The sequence below is a fragment of the Phyllostomus hastatus genome, unplaced genomic scaffold (assembly GCF_019186645.2).
Source record: "Phyllostomus hastatus isolate PE091 unplaced genomic scaffold, TTU_PhHast_1.1 phas_scaffold_443, whole genome shotgun sequence".
Taxonomy (NCBI): Eukaryota; Metazoa; Chordata; class Mammalia; order Chiroptera; family Phyllostomidae; genus Phyllostomus; species Phyllostomus hastatus.
The window spans coordinates 476,061-487,808 of record NW_025334031.1 but is presented as its reverse complement, the minus strand read 5'-3'; the positions used below and the strand labels follow the sequence as shown (position 1 = coordinate 487,808).

At 65.4% G+C, this 11,748-nt stretch overlaps 1 protein-coding gene and 1 long non-coding RNA gene across 2 annotated transcripts; one reads left to right on the top strand and one right to left on the bottom strand.

Moving 5' to 3' along the window:
* On the bottom strand, positions 1-6,659 carry TALDO1 (transaldolase 1). Its single transcript, XM_045820979.1, has 8 exons — positions 6,505-6,659; positions 3,567-3,690; positions 2,586-2,693; positions 2,277-2,408; positions 989-1,164; positions 700-897; positions 348-493; positions 1-195 (listed from the first exon to the last, which is right to left on the bottom strand). The coding sequence occupies exons 1-8, from the start codon at positions 6,599-6,601 to the stop codon at positions 163-165; spliced, it is 1,014 nt and encodes a 337-aa protein (XP_045676935.1). The 5' UTR covers positions 6,602-6,659; the 3' UTR covers positions 1-162.
* An 85-nt stretch (positions 6,660-6,744) lies between these two features.
* Positions 6,745-9,986, top strand: LOC123807285. The gene is made up of 4 exons (XR_006783618.1): positions 6,745-6,831; positions 7,393-7,558; positions 8,851-9,057; positions 9,506-9,986. It is a non-coding gene; the product is annotated as an uncharacterized LOC123807285 (long non-coding RNA).
* Positions 9,987-11,748: the final 1,762 nt, after the last annotated feature.

Here is an 11,748-nt window from a genome sequence, read left to right as displayed (position 1 = left end):
GAAAACGTGACTATTTAATGCATTAGGCAAAAGTTTTGCATAAAATCAGAAATCTGTGATCTGTCCCTGCTCCAATCAGTAAAAAAATTGCAAGACTCGTCACCAGGCTCGTGTACATCGGACCCGGACTCCACGCCGGGTCGTCCAGGACCCGGCCCCGGGCTACTTCCCGTTCTCCGCGCTGAACATCCGCTCCTGGAAACCAAGGGTGACAGGGACCGGGGGCTCACATCAGGCTGCCCTCTGAGCACCCGCAGGGCACCCGCCGGCCCCCAGGGTCTCCCGGGGGCGCGCTGGGGGTCCCACAGGACGTGGCAGCCCCGCCCGACCCCGGCGGGGGCACTCACCGCCAGCACCCGCTCCAGCTTCACGGCGTCGGCAGCAAACTTCCGGATCCCGTCCGAGAGCTTCTCTACGGCCATCTGGTCCTCGTTGTGCAGCCAGCGGAAGGCCTTCTCGTCCAGGTGGATCTTCTCCAGGTCACTGGCCTGGGCTGGGAGGACAGGCGGCATGGCCTCCGTGTCCGCCCACACCGCCATCCCCACCAGGGCTCGGGGCTGCCCTGCGCCCTCCCAGCCCTCCACCCAGCGCAGGGGACCCCCACGGTCCAGCTCCGCCCGCAGCCGTGCCTCCTCGGCTCTGTCACCCACGCCCTCGGGTGACCCAGGGGCAGGTGGCCTGGAGCGGCCAGGGACCTACCGGCCTTGACCGAGAGCGTGGGCACCAGCTTGCTGCCGTCCTTGAGCAGCTCCCCCAGGAGCTTGGGGGAGATGGTGAGGAAGTCGCAGCCCGCCAGCGCCTTGATTTCGCCCGTGTTGCGGAAGGAGGCGCCCATGACGATGGTCTTGTAGCCAAACTTCTTGTAGTAGTTGTAGATCTTGGTGACACTTCTCACCCCTGGAGGGGGTGGCCAGGCAGAGTGGCTACTGGGCCCCCCCCGCTGCCCTGCCGGCCCCGCCCCCGCCCCCGCCCCCAGCGGGCTGCTCACCAGGGTCCTCCAGGGGCTCGTACACTTTCTTGTCCGTGTTGGCCACGTGCCAGTCGAGGATGCGCCCCACGAAGGGGGAGATGAGCGTCACCCCCGCCTCGGCGCAGGCCACGGCCTGGGCGAAGGAGAACAGCAGCGTCATGTTGCAGTGGATGCCGTGCTGCTCCTCCAGCTCCCTGCGGGCACGGGCACGGGCACGGGCGGGTGTGAGCTCCCCAGCCCGCGCCAGGGCGCGCCCCGTTCTCTCCGGCCGGGGTTTGTCCGTCAAACCCACGCCGCCAACAGGGACAGAGGCAGGAGCCCCCAGCCCGCCCCTCGGCTCAGCGCAGAGCCCCCGGGGCCAGCTGCCACCGCGCTGTCCTGCTGTCTCACCCGGAGCCACAGCCCCCTGACCCCTCTCCCCCTTCCCAGGCCACCCCTCCGTCCACTGTGACAACCTGGGCTGAGCCCCAGGTACAGGGCCGTGACCGTGCCCCATCACGTGGCGGGGGCATGGACAGCTGAGCCTCTGCTCAGACCCCTCCAGCCACAAACTCCCACGGCGGGAGTTTCAGGAGGGTCTCTGCCACGTGGCCGCGCTGGGGTGGCTAAGGGCCGGCACCCACGCCGGGAGCGGGCAGACAGCTGGGCAGCAGCAGTGAGAAACTGCAGCTCCCCGAAAGGGCAAACACCTAATAACCGGACGACCCGCACGCTTGGGTTTGGGCCATGGCTGCACCCAGACGTTCACAGCAGCGTCATCCGTGAGCCCCAGGGGCGGGAACAGCCATGCATGTGCACAGGGAAGAACAAACATGCACACGATGGGGTGTGCACACGCACCGAACATCTGCCTGGGAAAGAACACAGCCCAGACCCCCCGGGGTGGGCTGAGCCCCCAACTTGTGCCAGCCGAGGCCACGTGTCACAATACGTCTGTGTGACGCCCGCAACAGGCCGGGCGAGTGGAGGAGTGGCTGCCAGCGGGGGCGGGGCAGACACAGGGCCCCAACAGCGGCACCCCCCACGCTGCCCCGGGGAGACCCAAGGGCCGCACTCCAGCCCTCCCACCCTGCCTTCCCGCTTGGGGGCGTGTGCTGGGCCGGAGAGGCCCGATTCCCTGCACTGTGAGCGTGAGCGTGCCCGGTAGGGACAGGGCTGGTGACACAGCTGCGGGTGTCTCACGGGACACTGGCTTCCGAGCGTCAGCGAACAGGACCTCGGGACCTGGCCCCAGACGCACCAGCTCTGGCAGCCGACAGCCCACCTGGGCCGTGGGCCCCGACCCCTGGAACAGGGAGACACTCACTTTCCGGCCTGGATCCCCTCCCAGGTGGACGAGAGCTTGATCAGAACCCGGTCCTTGCCGACCCCGGCGTCCTTGTAGAGCTCGATGAGCCGCCTGGCCCGGGCCACCATGGCGTCCTTGTCGAAGGAGAGCCTGCGAGAGCCAGGGGTCCGCAGTGAGGTGCCACCTCGGGGCAGCTGCCGAGGACGAGCGAGCCGGTGGCGTGCGCACACCCCTCCGCCACCCCGGCTTGGGCCGGCCTCCTCGGAGGGGGGCAGGCAGACAGGCAGGGCTGGGCCCCGCCCCCCACCCCACGCCCCACGCCCTTACCTTGCATCCACCTCCGTGGACACGCGGCCCGGAATCTTCTTCAGTATTTCGGCCCCAAACAGCACGTAGAGCTTGTCGATGGCGTTCTGGATCTGCTCCTCCTGGGCCCTGAAATCCAGAGGGAAAACACGGGCAGCAGCCCGTGGGGTCGGGTGCAAAGGGCCCTGCAAAGCGGATGCCCGCGTCCCCTCCGAGAGCCCTCGCGTGCCACCCTCGGTCCCGGGGACCCCGCCCCGCACGGAGTGCCCGGCCCCGTGCGCAGCTCGGGGTGCGTGGAGCAGTCACGCCGTGGTGCGGCCGTCACCACCACGTCACCTCCGGAACCGCCTTCTTCCCAGCGGAACCCCTCCATCTCCGAGCACGTGGGGAAAACCCCCTCTGGAGCTGCCTGGGTAGACGGGCGAAGCGCAGCGCACAGCGCTGGGCCCAGCACAGGCCGCCGCCCGAGGGTCCTTGCTGGCCCCAAGCCCACAGAGGGGTCTCACTCAGGCCAGCACGCCACGGCCAGAGCCGTGGGGCCGCTGACCGGGGCGGAGGGCACGTGAGTGCGAAGACACGCCTCGCCACTAACGCCGGGAGCGCCGTGGCCTTCTGCCGTAACGGGGCGAGGCCCAGACGTGGGAGAAGGGGAAGCAAAGCCACCTGGGGGAGTGCGTGGTGGGAGAGGGCAGACCCAGGGCACAGAGTGGGCCTGATGCCCCCAGACCACCAGGGGCCGCTGTTCCCCGAGGGCACCGTCCTCACCCTGATGAAAGTGTAAAACGACCCCTCGGAAAGGCACATTTGTGGAGACCCACACAGGCGCACCAGGCTCCCAGCTGCACGCCTGCTTTGCATAAGGAACACGCCGGCAGAGCCGGTGACAATGCACACACACGAGACGACGGCCCTGGGGGCAGGACGCCCGAGAACGGCAGTTCCGTCGGTGAGGGGTCAAGCCCCTCAGTGGCCCCCACCGCACTCCCGGCCCCCGGCACTCACCCGCCCAGCCTCTTGCCGTAGGCGATGGCCTCCTCCACCAGCTCCTGGTAGGCGGGCATCTGCGCAGCCGCCAGGATCAGGGACGGGTTGGTGGTGGCATCCTGGGGCTTGTACTCGTCGATGGCTGGAGGGAGGGTTTGGGGAACAGGAGATAAGTGGGGGCTCACTTCCACCCCGCAGTCCGTGCCAGGTGCCCCCTACGCCCTGGGCACAGAGGCAGAGTCCAGAGCGTCTGCGAAGCTCTGGCTGCTGCGGGCTGGGTGCCGTCCTGCAAACTGTGAGGGTGTCGGTTTGATGCCCAATCAGGGCGCAGCCTGGGTTGCGGGCCAGGCTGGGGGCGTGTGCAAGGCAACCATGTGATGTTTCTCTCTCACATTCATGCTCCTCTTTCTCTCTCCCTTCTCCTCTCTCTAAAGATTAAATAAGTCTTAGAGAAATAAAAGTGTTTCCGGAGTCGGGGTACAGCCACCCTGCACACACAGGTCCCTCCCCGCCCCGGGAGGCCGGCCGAGGGGCAGCTGTTTGCACAACGGCGGCTCCACCGGCGACACCAGGGCCAGGGATGGAGGGTCCCTGCCGTGCTGGGCGGGGAGGCAGCCGAGCGTGGTCAGCACGGCAGAGGGCGCGTCCAGCTCCCATGCAGCGCCAGTGACGGCGACCAGACTCGGTGACGGACGACTGCTGGCTTTCCCCTCTGAGGCACTCTCTCCTTAACACGCCCATTCCTAGGGAACCCAGCTGAGTCCCCGGGAACCCGCGGGGCTGGCCTGCAGCCTTGCCGGCCGGCCGTCGGGGCAGGACACGGGTGTGCAACGCGGCCAGGGGACGTGAGGCTTCAGCGAGTTTACGGGGCAGATTAGTTTGTTTTTTTTTTTTAAGGTTTTTATTCACAAACTTTCTAGAGAGGGGAAGGGAGGGAGAAATATCAACGTGCACAAGAAACGGTGATCAGCTGCCTGCCGCACGCCCAGTGTGCACCCTGACTGGGGATCAAACCGGCAACCTCGTGCTTTGCAGGCCGGCACTCAACCCGCCGAGCCACAGGGGCCAGGGCCACAGGAGTGTGTTCAAAGTGCCCTTTGCTGGCAGGACCGCAGAGATGGGGAGGAGGTCAGGCACCGGCAGGCCCTGGGAGGGGCACCTGTGTCCTAACTGCGCCCACAAGGATCTGCACTGTCACAGACCCGCCCCAGAGCAGCCCCCTCCCCGAGCAGGCTGACACTGGCGGCCACTGAGCCAGGCCCGTGGCCCATTAATAACCCAGTGCCAGGCGCCTGGGCCTGATCACACCATGGTCACACAGGGTGCCACCACAGCCGGGGGGCTGGGCCCACGGTTCTTGGGACCCTGCGGACTAATATCGCAACTTCTTGTGCGTCTCTTTCAAAACAGCGGGTTAGGAAAGCAGTGCTCTGCGGCGGTGCTTACGACACAGGGTGTGTGTAACCCCGGCTGATGCACTGACAACGGGCCTTTCCTTGGGGAGAGAGTCAGGCCTCGATGGAGCTGACTTACAACTGCGAGGTGGAGCTGGGGCTCAGCCGACTGCCTTCAGGTCTGGTGAAGGCAAAACGGGGACTGGGAGGGGCCCAGTTCTGGGTGAAGCAGCCCCACTTTGGCTGTATTTACAAAGAGGCCTGAGATCCCCACACCACGAAAGTAAGAACCTTCACGAGTGCCCACAAAACCACAGGCCCACAACTACCTGCTAACGTTTATGGACAGACAGCATCAGCTAATGCATTCTTATAATGCCAGCACCTGGGTTTGGATACCTCTAGAGAAAGAGAAGTAAGACAGCAAGCCTTTCCCAGAAGGTGGAACCGACAACCTGCAGGACACAGCACAGACCCCGGATGCCCCTGGGCCAAAGCCCACGATCACTCAGAGGCAGGGAAACAGCCGCCAGGGTCCCACTGGGGTCGTCGCCCCGAGGTCCCGATGACCCAGGGCAGATGAAGAGGAGACCGAGGCCCCTGGCCTGGGGCTCCAGACCCCCTGGAGGCCTTAGATGGTCAGAGGGTTAAGGTACAAGGCCAGCAAGCCCATAGGTCGGCCCCAGGCTGATCGCCAAACATGCTTATTCATGCTGGTGAGCTCTGCTAGATAAAAGCAACCCTCTTAAGAAAACAAAACGCTCTTACTCAGTACTACCAAAGAGGGGTGACACCCACTTTCTCAAGTCAGCATGAGAAAGCAGAAAAGAGAGGAGGCGCTTCCGCGCTGGGAGCCCCGGAGCTCACGCCCACAAGGCACCAGCTCCCTGGAAATGCAAGTTCCTTCGGCGAAACGGAGGGGCGACCAGTCGCCGGGACGGGCTGGGGGCTCCCGATGGGCCGCGGAGCCCTCCACGCTCCCGGGCGAAGGATGAACCACACCAGTTGATCCAAATTGGCACAGCACGGCCCCTGCTGTGCCCGGCGCCCCGGGCTCTGGCCGAGCTCCGCGGCCCGGTGGCCGGCACGGGCCGCAGCCGGTGGCCCTGCGCCCGAGGCCGGGTGTGGAGTGTGTGACGGGCGGGAGCAAAGCCCAAGGGTGACCCCGGCACCCAGTCGTGTCCTGCTCAGCAGTCAAAACCGCCCGGGGCAGCCCGGCTCGGGGTTCCCCTCGCACCCTCCCCGATCCCGTGCCCTCGCGACCCGACGCCCGCGGGCTAGAGCGCCGTCCCGCCTGGCTGCCGGGGCGCCCTCGGCTCGGGGGCGTGGCTCCGCTGCGCGCCCACGCCCCGAGCGCCGTTCTCCGGCCCCGCGCTCGGGTGGTCCGTCCCGACGCCGGCCCCGAGCTCCCCGAGTCCCCACCGTGGGTGCGGGACGGCGGAGCGGCAGAGCCCGGCGCGGGTCAGCGGGAAGGCGGGCCCGGAGCGCACCAGATCTGCGTTCCTGACCCGCCGCCGCACGGCCTCCGCCGGCGACCGCACTCGGGGCCCCGCGCGGCTCACCGTGGAAGTCGCCCGTGTCGGCCACCACGGTGGTGAACTGCTTGAGCTGGTCCAGCGCGTTCTCCATCCTCTGCCGCTTTACCGGGGAGCCCGACATGGCGAGGTAGCAGCGGCAGTGCAGCGACCCACAATGCCCCGCGGCCCCGCCCCGGCCGCCAGCCAATCGGGAGCGGCGCGGGTGGTGGGCGAGGCCCCGTCGAGAGGAAGCCCCGCCCCTAGATCGAGGCCCCGCCCCAGGCGAGGCCCCGCCTCCCAGCGGCCTCGGCGGCTGGTTCGGGGGTCCCGGGGCCCCCGCGATCGCTGGTGAAATGGGCACGACGCGTACAGGTCTGCGAGGCAGCCCAGGGCCGGCGCGTCCAGTGCGCGCACTGAGCCTGCAGCCGGGGTGGGAAGCCCCCCGGAGCGGCGCGCCCCGCGCGGAACCCCCCGAAGGGAGACCCCCGTGGTTTCCGCCCTCTGCAAAACGCAGAGCGCAGTACCAAGGCAGTGAGCGGAGGCGCGGAGTCCCAGGGCGCCCTGGAGACTTCAGCCTCCGTATGGGCCGCAGCCTGAGTGCTGTCCGACGGAACCCCCCGCCCTTGGCCCCTAGGAGACGAAAAGGGCCTTTGTTTCCTGACTGCGGCTGTGCCAGGCAGCTGCTCCCGCGGTCAAAGGGTGGGCGCTGGGCGGGCGGAGCGAACTGGGGTGCGGGCCTGGGCTTGGGTCGCTGCCTACCCCAGTCCCCGGAGTGAGGGGGCGGGCTGCAGGTGCCCTGGGTGCACCTGCGCCCCTCAGGCCTGGCTGCCCCTCCAGGCCCGCCCTGGGGTCAGTGGTGCCTGGTGCCTGGAGGGGGGCCAGGAGTGGTGGGGCAGCGGGAGACTAGGCCCGTGTTTTTACTGTCTCCTGCAGATCCGGGGCCGCAAGCATGGGGCCCGCACGCCCGGCCTTGGTTCTGGGATGCGCACTGAGTAGCACTATGCTCACAAGCGGTCCCAAGGGCCTTGTGCCCTAATCAGATGTAGGAAATAAAACTCTGTCAACCTGGAGGCCCGGTTCAAGGCTTCCAGTCAAGCACGTATGTAGGGCAGGTGCCCGGGAGAGGGGAGGTAAAGGTCAGGGAGGAGCTGGGGTTTCCGGGACTCGAGGGCCTTGGGTGTGGCCTGTGTGGACCTCAGTGCGGGCCTTGCCAGGACAACCGCAGTGGAGGGAGAAGGCCGCCAGGGGGAGACAGTGCGAAGGTCTCCGAGCTTTGGGGTTTGCTGTGCAGGGAGCAGGGCCCGTGTTGTGGGGAGAAGTGACTTCGGGTCTGTGGCTGGTGGCAGGAGAGGAGAAGGGCGTGCCCAACCAGGCTCCTGGTGGACAAGGGCTGGGATACAGGGCACTCATGTAAGGGTGGCCTGTGCGGTCAGTCGAGGTTGACCGGAGGGACAAGCAGCCGACCTGGGCACAGACAGGGCAGGTGGGCAGAGCCTCTGCTGACCACCTCACTTTCTTCGGGATGTCCAAGCAAGCAAGTCCAGGCTCTGGGAAGGGAGGGGGGCAGGACGGCTGGGCCATGGGCCAGTGACTTGTGGCCGACCTGGGCGTGGCCGGTGGGTTCGGCCACCTGCTCCTCCTGCTCCCCTGGGGAGGTGTGGGAGGGGTGATGGGGTGTGGCCCGAGTAGGACAAGTCAGAGGCCACGGCGATGGGGAAGCCGAGCCGGGCCGGTGTGGAGGTCCTGGGCAAGTGTTTCGAGGAGGAGTTGAGTCACCTGAACAAGCGCAGGACAAAGGGCGTGAAGGGCTGAGTGTGCGAACGCCACCCACAGCCCGAGCCGCTCCCACAGACCCTGTTAGCTTAAAGTCTCCCTCAGCCAGCCCTGGCTGGGCGGCTCAGTCAGCCGGAGCATTGTCCCATGACCGAAAGGTTGCAGGTTCAATTCCCGGTCAGAGCACACGCCCAGGTTGCTGTTTTGATCCCTGGTTGGGGTGTGTGCGGACGGAAGGCAACCGATGGATGTTTCTCTCTCTCTCTCCCTCTCTGTCTAGAATCAATGAAAAATATACTTGTGTGAGGATTAAAGAAAGTTAAAGTCCCAGTCAGCCGTTATCACCCCCCCCTTTTTTTTAAGATTTTATTTATTTATTTTTAGAGAGGGAAGGGAGGGAGAGAGAGAAACATCCATGTGCGGTTGCTGGGGGTTATGGCCTACAACCCAGGCATGTGCCCTGACTGGGAATCGAACCTGCGACACTTTGGTTCGCAGCCCGCACTCCATCCACTGAGCTACGCCAGCCAGGTGTCCCCCTTTTGATGGAGCTCTTTCCCCGAGCACATCGCTGATCAATGGGTCTGGTCTTCTGACCTGGGCCTTTGTGTCCCTCAGTGGCAGGACAGACCTCTGCTGGGTGTCGCCTCTCCCGTCAGAGGGCGCAGCTCTGGCTGGAGGTTAACAGGCAGCAGGTGCACAGCTTAGTAACAGGAAGAAGTCGAAACAGAATTAGATCCACAGAGCGACCTAGTGCACGTGATGAATGTAAACCAGAACTCAAACGATGCAACACAGGCCACTGTGATCTTGGGAAGATCGAAGGTAAATTTTTTATTCATTTGTATTGATGAGAGAGAGACCCACACACGGGATTGGCTGCAGAATTGCAGTCCACACAGCGGACGATCACTCCGCGGTGAAGAGGCAGGGCATCCTGGCCCCCGCCAGAGCGCGGATGGGCCTGGAGGTCACTGTGCTGAGTGGATGAGCCAGACGCAGAGGACAGACCCCGTGCGGTTCACTCGCAGGAGGTCCCTGGGGGAGTCAGAGCCACGGAGACAGAAAGTAGGGCGGTGGGTGCCCGAGGCAGAGAGGGGGAAGGGCGGGAGTGAATGTTTAATGGGGACGGAGCGTCAGCGGGGAAGATGGAAAGTTCTGGAGACGACGGAGGTGACGGCTGCACAGCAGTGTGAGTGTGTTTAACGCCCCTGAGCCCAGCGCTGAGACGCGGGCAAGTCGGCAAAGGCGAGGTGTCTTTCTTTCATCACAGCCGCAGACCAGCGTCTGGGCGTGGCCCACCGGTCGGCTCCGCCTCCGTCCGAAGCCTCGGCATCTGGAGCCTCCCCTTGCCCTCCCCACGTGCATCCCGGAAGCCCCAGCTCACGGCCACAGGGGTGGTCCGGCCGTGTCTGGTCCCGTCCTGTTTAAAGGCACCCACGGCAACCATGAAACGCATCCGGGAGAAGCGCACAGGCCGTAAGCCACGGACACGCTCGTCAGAAGGATAAACCCCCGCTCAGAACAGCAGTGGCCGTGGGGGCGCAGGCGGGGCGGGACGGGGTCCCAGGCGCTTGGTTCCGCAGACTGGAGGGGGAGCGCTGGCTGTTCCCCGAGCTGCTGCGCCGACCCCTCATCTCCCCCTCCCTGATTCAGCACTCACTCTCCTTCAGAGCGAAACCCCGCCCCTCACGGCTCCCCGAGGCCTTGGTTTGCCTGAGTTCTTGTAAAACGTGCTGTTTCCAACACTTGGTTTTTCCTCCTCGTGTCTGTGTATTCTAGTTCATGGAACCTGTGGGTGGCTTCTTCACTGGTCTGCAGCGCCTGCCTTCCCCGTGGCTCTCCCGTGGCCCCCAGCTTGGGCTCTTCCCACCCCCACCCCCATACCCCGCCCTGGTGGACGCCAGGGAGGGCCCTGGGGTCACAGCACAGGAGCAGGGCTGATGAGGGGGTGACACGGGTGACTAAGCCCAGCACGGCTCGGAGGTCCCCTGTCCCCACGCCTCCCAGCACGGGGCGTCTGCCAGCTTCCTACTTTGCCGGTCGGATAGGCGGAAAGGGTTTTCCTTTGTCTCTCTCTGGCACCCGGGCCTGAGCACCTGCTCAAGGACTGGGGGGGCTTGTGGGGGCCCCCCCACAAGTGCCCGGCCTGCTGACCTGCAGGAGCTGCGACCGTAGATGCCACAGCAGTGTGAGTCCGACTCGGGGCCTCGGGACCCCGGCACGCACGTCAGAGTCTTGGAGGCCCCACAGGACTGGGTCTGTGGGTCGCCTCTGCTGATGTGCACGGTCGTGAGAAGCTCACTGAAAATTCAAGGACGTGCACCGACTCTTCCCTTTTACAAGGACAGTGACAGGCCACCACCCCAAAGCACCTGCGTCCGTCCCCTGGCTGGCTGCTGCACGCCACCAGGAAGAAGGGCCTCGGATGCCCTCTCGTTTCAGGACCGTCCTGAAAGCAGGGGCCCCAGGCCTGTGGGCAGAGCGCTGAGCCTGGCTGGCGACTCTCTGGGCTCACGTCCGCGGTTCGGTGCCCACGCACTGCACAAACGCGACGTCTCCTGCCGGCCCCTCCTACTCAAGCCCCCGTCCAGGCCCCGAGCTGCACACTCCCAGCCTCGTCCACCCGGCTAAGACCCCCACAGGGGCGAGCCCACGTATCACTATCCTCTCGTGACCGGGCCGCCTTCTGGAGAGCCGGCAGTTGACACGGGACGAGCTCATTTCTGTAAGAAATTCTTTTTTTTTTTAAGATTTTATTTATTTATTTTTAGAGAGGGAAGGGAAGGAGAAAGAGAGAGAGAGAGAGACATCAATGTGCGGTTGCGGGGGGCTGTGGCCTGCAACCCAGGCATGTGCCCTGACTGGGAATCGAACCTGCGATGCTTTGGTTCGCAGCCTGTGCTCAATCCACTGAGCTATGCCAGCCAGGGCAGAAATTCTTTTTAAAACCAATACAGTGAGGTTAGCAGGATGAGCCCTATCCCCCGGGTCCCCCCTCGGGCCCACGAGGACAAGGACACCCGGCCCCATCCAGCGGGGGGCCCATCCCCACCCTGAGGGAGGGGCTCAGCCTGGTGGGGATGGTGGGGTGGTCTTGTCGGGGTACCTGCAACCTTCTGGTGATGCCACACTGGTGGGTCTGTGGGTGTCCAGAAGGAAGGACATTGCTCCCTTCTCCTCTGGGGCTCCCTCTCCCTGTCTGCAGGGTCCTGCCCAGCTCCAAGGGCAGACCTGCTTCTCCGGCCTGGAGGTGGGGCTGGGTCCTCTCTTCCCCGGAGAGAGGGGCTGAGCTGGTCAGGTTCCAGCGGTGGCCCAGAGGGCACCAGACAGCCCCCAGTCCCGTTGACCAAGCCCTGCTGCACAGACTTGGCCCAGGGTGGCCTGTCCCGCCTACGTTGGATTTTCCAGACCCAGGGGCTGGTCCTGTCTCAGGGGTCCGCCAGCCTAGGGGCAGCCCTCCCAACTCAGCCCCGCCAAGCCCAACCTGCCCTCTGCACCCGAGCTCGCTTGGAC